Raw genomic sequence first — 12,425 nt, 5'->3', positions numbered from 1 at the left:
TAATGCTCGGTGATGTAAATAAAAACTCAAGAGTTACATCATGTGACCTACACGCCTCTGTAAGCACTTTAAATGTTTATTTTCATGATAGCACAATCAGAAAAAGATGGATTTCATGGAAAGTGCCTAGGAAAAAACTCATTCTCTTAAAAAAAAAAAAAAAAAAAAATGGCAGCACAATGTAAGTATTTTTTTTTTTGCTTCTGAACAAACCACAAAAGTTCTTGAACAATATCCTTCGGACTGATGAGGCCACAGCGATGTCTGCACCGTGCATGGTGCCATGTTTGGCAAAAACAGCATATCACCACAAACACCTCATACCAACTGTCAAGCACGGTGGTGGAGGCGGAGATCATCTGGGCTTGGTTTGCAGCCACAGGACCTGAGGAAACCTACAGTCATCGAGACAACATTGAGAATGAACTCCGCTTTATACCAGAATATTCTATTGAAGCTGGGCCAAAATTGGTTCATGTAACAGGACATCAGCACACCCAAGCATACAAGCAAGTGAACATCTGAATGTATAAAGAAGAAAACAAATCAAGGTATTGGAGTGGCTGAGTCAAACCTCAACACCATTGAGATGCTGCAGCCGGAGAGCTGTGCATTAAAAAATGCTCTCAAACATCAAAGAACTGAAGCGTGGGCCAAGATTTCTCCAAAATAATGCGAGAGACCGATAAACTCAGACAGAAAACGTTTACTTTTACAAGTAAATGTTCTTCCAAGTCATTGGTGCTAAAAGTGGTTCTACATGTTACTGAAATATAGGGTGTACTTAGTTTTTCCCACCTGGTTTATGAATGTTGGTTTACTTTTTTGAAAAAAAAAAAAAAGATTACATATTGAAATCTGTTGTGTTTTTTTGTTGTCACCTGAGGTTACAATTGTTATTTAGGTCCTGATAAATAAAAACACAGAATTGAAAGAGGGTGTACTTTCTTTTTCTCATGATTGTATAATCTGGGAAACAGCATATGGAATAATAATAATTATAAACGGTAATACAACCCCAATTCCGAAGAAGTTGGGACGGTATGGAAAATGCAAACAAACAAAAAGAGTCGTTTGAAAATTCACTTCACCCTGTACTTTATTGAAAACACATTATGAACACATTATTTGGTGTTTTAATTTGTGAATTTAATTTATTTTTGAAAATATACACTCATTTCAAATCTGATGACTGCAACAACAAAGTTGGGATAGTTGACTGTTTAGCACTGTGTAACATCACCTTTTCTTTTAATAACGCGTATTAAGTGTTTGGACGCTGAGTGAAGACACCAGTTGGTTAAGTTTAGCAAGCGGAATTTTCCCCCATTCATCCATTATGCATTTCTTCTGCTACACAACTGTACAGAGACTTCATTGCCTTATTTTGGCTGCAGGACTGCAGACAGGCCACGCTAGCACCCGCACTCTCTGTTTACACAACCATGTGCTTGTAATCTGGGCAGAATGTGGTTTGGCGTTGTTCTGCTGGAAAATGCAATGGTGTCCCTGGAAAATATGACATCTGGATGGCAGAATATGTTGCTCCAAAATGTGTACATATCTTTCTGTATTAATGCTGCCCTCACAGATGTGCAAGTTACCCATACCATGTGCACTGACACGCCCATATACCATGACAGACGCTGGCTTTTGGACCTGACGCTGATGCCAGCTTGGACGGTCCTTTTCCTCTTTGGCCCGGAGAACACGATGGATGTTTTGTCCAAAAACTATTTGAAACGTCGACTCATCGGACCACAAGACACAATTCCACTGTGCTCCTGTCCATCTCAGATGAGACCGAGCTCAGAGAAGTCGGCGGCGCTTCTAAACAGTGTTGATGTATGGCTTCTGCTTTGCATTAACTACTACTACTACTATTAATTGCTTAACTACGCAGACGCAAATGGTGTTGACTGACAAAGGTTTATCGAAGTATTCCCTCGTCCATGTCAGGATCTCCATTACAGACTCGTGACGGTTTTTAAGACAGTGACGTCTGAAGGATCGGAGATCACGCGCATTCGGAAGTGGTTTTCGGCCTCGCCCTTTACGCACCGAGATTTGACCGGATTCCTTGAATCTTTTAATTAGATATTTGGGGAATGTTGTTCTCAAAGTGTTGGATTATTCACTGATGCATATCTTGGCAGATCGGCGAGCCTCGACCCATCCTTGCTCTTGAAGGACTAGACCTTTTTTGGAGGCTCCTTATATACCATGATTAGACGATCGCCATACCTGTTTCACACCACCTTCTTATTTCAACCTCACATCACTATTAGTCTTAAATCACCCCTGTCCCAACTTTTTTGGAACGTGTTGCATGGATAAATTTCAAAATAAACAATTACCTTCAAAAAATTATGCAGTTGATTAGGTCAAACATCAAATACCTTGTCTTTATAAGTTCTTTTGTTTAAATACAAGTCAAAGTACATTTACAAACCACTCCTTTTGTTTTATTAGCATTTCCCATACTGTCCCAACTTTTTCGGAATTGGGATTATATTGCACATTAGTATTATTGTTTTGTGATTATCATTTAGGGTGTTAATATTGAGTCAAAACAATATGATATGTCGATATAACACTATTAATAACTTGACATAACAATAAGCAAAGATAATGAACTACATCTCCGTTCCTACACCTCATGCAAAACTCCTCCACTGAAAAAACAAGTACAGAGATGTACGTCTAGACAAATCAGAGCTCTTTAGGAATAGTCTGATGCAAAAATAGAAATCTTTGGCAGTTATTCAGCTTGTGATCTTTGGAAGAACGTACGGTTGCGTGTATAATTCCAGGAAGACCGTACCTACAGTGAAGCACTGGGGTGGGTGCATCATGATATGGGGCTACTTCTCTCCACACGTTACTGGGGAATTAAATGTCATCAAAGGAATTATGAATGGAGTGATGTTTTGTTTATGCTTCTGAATACATACTTCATATTTATAAGACAAAAGTCCTATAGTCAAAAAGTATCACGTGTTTATTTGAAGTGGATATATGCACTGGAGGTCTATGAAAAAAACAACAAAAAAAAACTAATATTTATTCACTCAGAATGTTCAGGCTCTTCCCTTTCTTTTATTTCTTGCCCTTCTACTGATGGCAAACTCTGTGCTATATCCACATCGCTGACTCTGCTAGACTGTCATGTCCATGGTCTCAAAACCTCCCTTGGTGCAAATCTACTGAATGCCTTATAGTACCAGGGTCCTGGATGTGAACAGAACGTCTTTCACGGGTTCAGCAGAACATGTCTTCATTCCCTATAGTCTCACAGGGAGATACTTCTGTAGTGTTTTGCTAGTGAATTCACATATATAGTTATAGTCAAGTACTTTAACAGCAACCAACATTTCTTGAGAGATATGCTGAACATGGTGTTAATTTTTTCAAGGAGAAGAGGTCTTTGATAAAGTTTTTGCTTTCTCAGTTATTTAAACATTTTGATAACGAGTCTTTATTGATCACATATAGATATGTACAATGAAATTGTTTTCTTCACATACCCCAGCATGTCAGGAGGTTGGGGTCAGAGTGCAGGGTATGATACAGCGCCCCCTGGAGCAGAGAGGGTTAAGAGCCTTACTCAAGGGCCCAACAGTGGCAGCTTGGCAGTGCTGGGGCTTGAACCCCCAACCTTCCGATCAATAACCCAGTGCCTTAACCACCAAGCCACCACTACCCCTACGTAGACGACATTGGTGCTGCCGAGTTGAAATAAATGCCCAAACATAACAATAGAAAGTGAAAGATTAACCTGGGAAAGAGTGGGAGCGTTAGAAGATGACATTTTTGTTATCGTTGTATTCATTTGGAATTATTACGTCTGTGAACGACCTGCATGCTACCACAAGATTCGTTCTTTAGGTAAAAAAAAACCTGTTCGGAACAATAGAAAATGATAAATTCGTCGATCTGCTGGGATTTTCACACACAAACTCTCGCATAAACTCTGCCTGAGTTAAGAAACAATAAACCGAGCGACAGTTCTGCAGGCAGAAACGCCTCGTCAATAAGAGGAGACTGGTTTGAGCTCACAGGAAGGCTGCAGTGACTCAAATCACCACTCTTTACAACTTTCCTGAACAGAAAAGCATCTCAGAATACAAGAACCTTGAGGTGGATGGACTACAACAGCAGGAGACCACATCAGGCTCCACTCCTGTCAGACAAGAACAGGAATCCGATCCTACAGCATGCACAGGCTTAACCAAACTGGACATGTGAAGATTGGAAAAACATTGTCTGGTCTGATGAATCTGGATTTCAGTGAGTGTCACCTCACAGCCCAATGGTCCCCTGTAAGGTGGACTGGCTACTCTAGAATGTATGTGACATTGTCACATCAACTGTCCCCTGTGACAGACTGGCGGCCCATGCATGGTATATTCCTGCCCTGCATTAGGAATTCCCCGGAATATTTTCCTGATCCACTGTGACCCTGATCATGATAAAGCAGTTAATCCATCCATTCATCTTCTATACCGCTTATGCTTCCTTCAGGGTCACGGGGAAACCTGGAGCCAGGGGACAGGATGCCAATCCATCGCAGGGCACAATCACATACACGCTCACACACCCATTCATACACTACGGACACTTTGGACATGAATATCATCAGCCTACCATGCATGTCTTTGGACTGGGGGAGGAAACCCCCCGGGAGAACATGCAAACTCCGCACACACAGGGTCACGGTGGGAATTGAACCCCGAACCCTGGAGGTGCGAGGCGAACAGGCGAACGTGCGAACCACTAAGCCACCGTGCGCCCTAAAGCAGTTAATAAAGATGATATTGGGGTAGTCGGGGAGGGGTAAATAGGATGTCAACAATAAATCCACACACAATCCTTCAAATAGAAAACGTCCATTCTTTAACAAACAACGATGCAATGATATTTCATTAAGAAAGAATGTAGTGCTATGAGCTGCCAGTAATGGTGCAATCTTGGAATTGCTTAAGACAGCTGACAAAAAATATTCGCCTTTTTGGAAACACTACAGCATTAGAAACAGTATACAGCCTTTTAAACAGGCTTTAATTTAACAATACAACATGTATAAGTCCTTACATTAAATAATGAAAAGAAAAGCTGAAATGAAATGTAAACAGGTATTTAAGATTCTAACTGGACTTTCCTCAAAATGAATGACCACAGGGGAAAAATGTAGCGTGGTGAAATCTCGGTTCTGTAACTGGATTCATAAAGAATTTGCCTGTCAATATCTAGAATAATGATGGAAGAATTCCAATTCAACCCTGAGAAACAGGCAACATAAACATCTGATCTGAGAACAGTATGGGAAAATAGTGTGCCATCTCTTCAGTGTAGTATACCAACTCCATGTACAAAACCACGCATTAGCATACTGAATAATGTCAGATACAAAGCCATCGCTGCAGGTCAGCATCTGAAACGGTATCTCGTCTGGATTTGGACGTAGCCGATATTGAACACAAGAGTTGCCACACTATTTTGAGATTTAACACATAATTTAGAGCAACTGTGGTTTGTGGTTTGGATGGAGCTATTGTCCAGTACGTGCGCGGAGCTGACGTTCACTTCCTGTGCGTTTATCCATCTGTACCGAGGATGAGCACAGCTCCGAAGATGGCCACGTTGTGTCCGATCAGCTTCATTTGGTTCCAGAACTCGACGCGACGTGTGCGGTGCCAGTAGCCGATATTTCCGTCGATGAACAGAATGATCAGCGGGAGGAGCACGGCTAAGATCTGAGAGGCTAAACGCACGTAGTACCCAGAGAGGAAGGAGAGCGCGAGCACGCCGTAAAGAATGACCAGGAGCTGGACGGTGATCTCACCACCGGGGATGTGGTGCAGGTATGCCAATCTGTCCTCCTGACTGTGCTGGAGGGAGTAAACCTAGTGAAAGACAATGAGACAAGTGGAGAGGAAAAAAAAAATGGACCTCAATCACCAGGAAAGTGAAACGCACATGGAAACTCTTGCAACTATCACACTAAAGGAGCCACCGTACAGTCCACTCCGAAAGAACTGGAACAGCAAGGCTAATTCTATTGTTTGGTTTTTTTTGCTATACATCAAAAGGTAAAAGGTACGAGATGATAGATCAGAACTTTCATTGCCTGATATTTACATCTAGATGTGTTAAACAACTTAAAACATGGCACCTTTGGTGGCAGACTACCCGATTTTTAGGTGAGCAAAAGTATAGGAACGGACAGTTTTAAAGTAAATAACACTTAATATTCTGCAGGGCTGTATTTCCCTTATCAAGCCGGCGACCCAGTGACATCACCAAACTGCTGCACTTCTCTTCTGTGTTGCTTTTTCTTGCTTGGACTGCAGCGTCTTTCAGTTGTTGTTTGTTTAGTTTGGTTTCTCCCTCCGGTCTCCTCTTAAGAAGGTAAAATGCTGCTCAACTGGATTAAAGGTTTGGTGATTGACTTAATGAAGATTCTTCCAATTCATTTGGCTGCATTTCTCTCTTGAACCTTTTCTGTAAGCGCATAAGATGTTGTCGATGCTACGAAGAGAAAATAACACAGGAATGGGGGATATCTGTGAAGGAAAAGCTTACCAGACAGATTAAGTAGATTCCTAAGAAGACTTGGCCAGTGGACTGTAGTGAGCGTGTGCGTGGTTTCTGCCTGTACACTTCTCCTGCTCCACTGGCCAGCACTAGAAAAGCTCCGATAACAGCCATGGCCCTTGAGTACATCCTCACCTAAGGAACATGCAAACGACACAATGCATAGAAAAAGACACGCATGAGTAAAGAGATCAAATGACCAGTTTAAACTACATTTGACTATTTGATGTGCCTCTGAATTCGTACGTACCTTTAACCAGTCACCATAATGGACATGTCCACCGATGTAGGACGCGTACGTGCTCAAAGCCAACTGGAGTGCGGCGCCGAGAGCAAACCATCTCCTCTTCACCCCGAACGACATGAAACTGGCACACAACACTGCCGCTGCCATGTCGAAGTACAAGTACGGCACCTGGATATCTGGCTGCCTGAAATACATTTTCCGTCACTTTTCCGACATGGGATGGAGGAGTTTGCACTTTCCGGTTTCTCAATAACATAAGCTGTGTCTTATTAACGTCAAGAGGGAGAAGAAAAGAAGCTGGTGACGGAATGGTCATTTATCGTTGCTATAACGTAAGTCATAACTAGACTGTACTGCAGATGTCCCAAGAAAACATTAACGTTAAATGTGACTATAAACAGATGAAAGTACAACGTCCATCCATTTTCTGTACCGCTTATCCTACACAGGGTTGTAGAGAGCCTGGAGCCTATCCCAGGGCACAAGGCGGGGGACACCCTGGATAGGGGTCAACCCATCGCAGAACACAATTGCGCACACACTACAGACAATTTAGAAATGCTAATCAGTCTACAATGCATGTCTTTAGACTGGGGGAGGAAACCGGCGTACAAAGAGGAAACACAGAGCAGAGGCGGGATTCAAACCCCCAACCTCGGCGGTGCAACGCAAACACACTATCCACTAAGCCAGGGGTACCCAAACTTTTCCACGGCAAGGCCCCCCAAATGGCATTAACATTTGATCAAGACCCCCCCTTTTGCAAGATGTCTTCAAAACACATTAAAAATACAGACTTCTGAATATATCCCCCTTTTTTATTATTAATAATTACATCTTTACATTACATTAGGAATTGATTGTGTGTGTGTGTGTGTGTGTGTGTGTGTGGTTGTCAGAGTGAGAAAGAGAAAACATACTACTGGGAGGGATGGGCTTGGTGGCTCCGACCAAATTGTTGAGGCCCCCGGGGCGCCCCCTGGTGGCCCCCACTTTGAAAACCACTGCACTAAGCCGCCGTACTCCCTTAAAGTACATCAGCAAAATCGCTTTTGCATGAAAGAAATGAAAACCTTTGAGGATGTGATGAAATATGAACAGAATTCACCGCGGTGTTGTGCAATATCACACCCCAACATTATCGATTAGTTTCCTAAAACAACATGCCCCCAAGGGGTTTATTCCTTCCATAAATAATGGCTCTCATCAAAGAATGCAGAATGGTGGATATACAAAATATAATATCCATACAATATAAACAGCTGTCATTTTCTTTCCTTTAATTCCTTTCCTCTGATCTTACAGCCATGTAAGCTGGCGGTTGTGTCATTTTGATAACCACTTAACCACAAAAGGAGCTGATTAAAGGGTTTTGAGATGGGTTAAACCCCATCCAGATGTGGAAGCAGATCCCGGAAGTGTCGTGGCTCAAGACTAATTCCTCCTTACTGTCTATACAGGTGTGAAATACAGGAGACTGCGCCACAGTATTTATAACGGAGCCATCTGAGACTGAGCTAATGAATATATACAACTGCAGGAAAATATTTCAGGACTGATGAGGTCTTAAGTAAAACTCTTTTAAATGAGTGAGCTAGGGTTAGCTGACCTTTCTGTAAACTATCTCAGATTAGTAGAGCGAATATTTTGTTTGTTTGTTTGTTTGTTTGTTTTTACCTTTTCACATCGGCCCGCTCGGCAAAAAGCATAAGCATGCTGAAACAGTTCCAGAAACCGAACCGAGTCAGAATAAAAGCTCCGAGCTGCACGATGAACCTCAGCAACTGTCGTCGACTCGGAGGCGCCATGATTACTGAGGGCGGAAGTGATGTTTTCTTCTACTGACCAGAACATGCGCAGTGAGGCGGCGGAGATTCTTTGCTGCCCCCTAGTGGGAAAATGAATAATGAGCGAAATTGATTCAACTTTTGTCATTATCCTGTTGAAAACCTTCACAGAATTTGTAATGGTTTTAATGGTTATAATGGAAACTGTAATGGTCCCTGTGGGTCTCTACTGGTAATTTGTTGCCTTCTATTGGTTGCATGTTATGTCTAGTGGATGCCATTAAGGACCAATAATGGTAATGTTTTTAATGGTTAACGGCTGATGGTTTGTAATAGTATTTGTAGTGGAAACCATTAGAATTTCTGTGATGGTTTCTATTTTTTGTGTGTGTGTGTGTGTGTGTGTGTGTGTGTGTGTGTGTTTTTACTTTAGAGTAGGGGTTTGTGAGACTGCAATTGAAAATCAAAAATGGAATTAATTAAAAAAAAAAAACCAAACATAAATACTGTAGAATTTTGCTGTAACCTCATACGTAAAAAGTGATCAAAGTTGAGAGTGAATTACTCATGGTTCATGTCATGAGATAGTAGCTATTAGCATGTGAGAGCTAAACATAAATGACTGTAAGCATCATCATCTTATGAAAGCCTTAAAATCACTTCAAATGGACAGCCATATCAGTAACGATGAGGAACATCCAAGCGCAAATTAGATAGCAAAAGCTGGGAAATGTTCTGTAAGTACAGCAAGGAATGTTTGACATTTGGATTTATGTACATGGACAGTGACAAGACCAAACCCTTTCCCAGGTGTGTGTATGTCTGAAGCAGCTTTGTAATAAAAGTATAAAGGCAGTTTTCTTAAAAAGACATGAAAACCTTGTCATAAAACCAAACAAGGCCAAGTCCGTGTAGATTAAAACAACAGCAACAGAAGCTGTGAATGAGTAAAACGTATTCAACAAGCAAAAGATCCACTTAATGTTAACCTGCTTAACATCTCCAGGGGTACTTGATGCAAATAATATATTAGGGATTTAGCTGACAAAAAAAAAATCTGTTGGGAACCCTGCTATAGAGCATATAACTAAAAGCTTTTCTCACTGTAAAGTACAATGTAAGAGACAAGAATGAAACATGACATTTGCCACAAACTGAACCTGAATTCATAACCACTGAAAGAGCAAAAAAACAACAAACAAACAACAACAAAACAAAGACATAATTGGATCCTGTTGAAAGAAAAGCAGAACACCCACTGGCATTTAAGGGAAAAAAACAGGTCATTTTTTAATGTTACTGATACTTTCCCCTACAGATCCTGAATATTTTAATATTCAAGATTCTAAATATTAAAGACCATGTGAATGACTGGGGTGAAAAAACAAAACTTGGGCTAATCACGACAATTTATTTTCTGATATCTTCACTTTTGTTGGTCCATATACCCTAGGCCTTCTCAGATAAGCTATTGCTATTAATTACAATATATTGCCAAAAGTATGTGCACGCTTGAGCGTCACACCAGTATGTTGTTCTTCCCCAAACTGTTGCCACAAACACACAATTGTATAAGATGTCTTTTTATGCTGTAGCATTACAGTTTCCTTTCACTGGAACTGGAAGAGGCACAAACCTGTTCCAGCATGACAATGCCCCATGCACACAGCAAAGTCCATGAAGACATGGTGTGCCAAGGTTGGAGTGGAAGAACTCGAGTGTCCCGCACAAATTTCTTTACATAGTGTATGTCAGGCTTTGATCAGTTGGTTAGATGGATAGCTATGCTATGTGCTGTACATGCAAAATAGACATAAGCCTAATTAGTTTAGTCTGTAATCTGATAATGGCTGTGAAAATGTCTGTGATGCTCCTGTGATACTGTTTATTCATTGGTGGCTCAGTGGGTAGGACTCTAGACTACTGATTGGAAGGTTATGTCAGCGCTGGCCCTTCAGCAACAGCCTTAATTCATGTGATTATCTCAGTTGTAAGTTGCTTTGGATAAGAGTGTCTGCCAAATTCATCAATCCAATTAGCTCACCATAATTTACCTTGCGTTTCAATACTGTTTGTTAAGAGCAGGAATTCCTATAGTCATCATAAAAGCTGTTCTCTTCAACAGCAGATTTTACCCAGAGAAAATATCCTTTAAAAATCTGGATGATGCCACTAAAATGTTAAAAGGCATTGCACCTGACTCCTTGCAGGTGGTGAGCTTATAAGATTGTGCCATGTCCCCGTTTTGGATTGAGCCTGTCTGGGTTAGGAAGGTGGCCTAGTCACCAGATACTTGCCTGAGGAAGCAACCCCCAGGCCAGGATTCACGGTTGTGACCCTGTAACCCTAATCAGGGCAGGGTACACCTAGTCATCTATGTGGTTCTTGGGAATCTTGAAGTTCGCTCTTTGTCTGACTTCTCCCCCTCAGATCTATCCTCTAAGCATTACACTTCTGTTGACATGCCGCTTGCAGAAGTATGTAAAACCCTTCAACATGACAGGGGATATACTGTAAATAATCTGACAATTAAAACAAAACAAAACAGTCAAGATTTCCAAGGTTGATCTTGAGTCATTTCGATTCTGATTTCTAGATTTTTCTAATCAGTTCAAGTCAGGTAGTTCTACCCATCTGAGGTCATTGTTGCCAGATATCCATCATTAATCCGCCTACAAATGAGCCTAACCCAGATCTGAAGAAAACGGCTTAAAGGTGAGTCGAGAGCCACAACCTGCTTAGCCATGGCTCAAATACAGAGCTAATTAGAAACACAGGGCAGTCCTAGGATTAAACAAGATAAAAATGTTGTTGTGAATTTATAAAGCCTTTTAACATTGTGAAATAATAAATTTGAATTAAAATCCAATTGAAAACATTCATACAAATGTTCTCCTAAGATTCACCTAAGATATGAATATAAAGGCCAAGAGTTCAGGTTCTAAGGGAAATTATTATTTTTTATTATCTAGTTATAACAGGACAGTCATAGTGTTATGATCACAAGCTATACAGTTGTGCAAGAAGCCAAAGTGATGCTTATCACATAACTAGCAAAAAGTCTTTTAATCAAGAAGCTGAAAGATCAACCATCTCATCTTATTGGAAAGTTTATTGATTTCCTTTCGGCCTTTGTTTTGCTTTATGTTTTCTCGTTGGAATTGACAACACAGCACAAACATTTCTGCCTATGAAATTTCACCCAAATTAAAAAATTTAACCCTTAAATTTATAGCAACTGTAACCATATCTAGTCTTATGTTCCTCAGTCTCATAACTGCCCACAGTAGCTTTCCTCTTACTTTATGTACTCTATGTACTGATTTATTTATATAAATATTTAATCAGATTCCTTTGTCCAAGTGCTTTGTAGTTGTCATTTCCCATCCTGAACTGCGAACTACAAACATGGCCGCCATGGACCGGAATTCCCAGAATACACCTTCATTCTGATCACGCACACCTGCATCCAATCTCACACACTCACTCCACAGTATAAAGAGACTGTTTTCAAACAATGTCTTTGTGAAGTATTGAGTGTCTTCACCGTGCCAAGCCTTTTTTCATGTTTCGTTTCATGGTTTTTGATCTTGCATCTAGTTTCTCATTTTGTGTTTTGCCACGCCTAGTTTATGCCCGTTTGCCGATCTCCTGACCTTTTGCCTGTTCTTGGACCACGCTTTTGATTACCAATTTGGATTTGTCTGCCTGTCTCTCTTTAATAAAGCTCTTATATGCAATTGCATCTGTCCTAGCCTCCATTACGTCCATTACGTGACAGTAGAAAAAGAAAA

At 40.9% G+C, this 12,425-nt stretch overlaps 1 protein-coding gene across 1 annotated transcript; it reads right to left on the bottom strand.

The window, feature by feature from the left end:
• Positions 1 to 883: 883 nt before the first annotated feature.
• tmem101 (transmembrane protein 101) lies at positions 884 to 8,669 on the bottom strand. The gene is made up of 4 exons (XM_053639481.1): positions 8,522 to 8,669; positions 6,848 to 7,028; positions 6,586 to 6,732; positions 884 to 5,906 (listed from the first exon to the last, which is right to left on the bottom strand). The coding sequence occupies exons 1-4, from the start codon at positions 8,650 to 8,652 to the stop codon at positions 5,598 to 5,600; spliced, it is 768 nt and encodes a 255-aa protein (XP_053495456.1). The 5' UTR covers positions 8,653 to 8,669; the 3' UTR covers positions 884 to 5,597.
• Positions 8,670 to 12,425: the final 3,756 nt, after the last annotated feature.

The sequence above is a fragment of the Ictalurus furcatus genome, chromosome 13, assembly GCF_023375685.1.
Source record: "Ictalurus furcatus strain D&B chromosome 13, Billie_1.0, whole genome shotgun sequence".
NCBI lineage: Eukaryota > Metazoa > Chordata > Actinopteri > Siluriformes > Ictaluridae > Ictalurus > Ictalurus furcatus.
Note: the sequence above shows the minus strand (reverse complement) of the source record. Positions and strands in the feature narration are given on the sequence as shown.

Coding starts and splice junctions, on each gene's coding strand:
- tmem101 (XM_053639481.1), bottom strand. CDS start 8,652: ATGGCGCCTCCGAGTCGACGACAGTTGCTGAGGTTCATCGTGCAGCTC. Junction 7,029..8,521: donor GAGCGGGCCGATGTGAAAAG/GTAAAAACAAAC, acceptor AATGTATTTCAG/GCAGCCAGATATCCAGGTGC. Junction 5,907..6,585: donor GAATCTACTTAATCTGTCTG/GTAAGCTTTTCC, acceptor GTCTTTCACTAG/GTTTACTCCCTCCAGCACAG.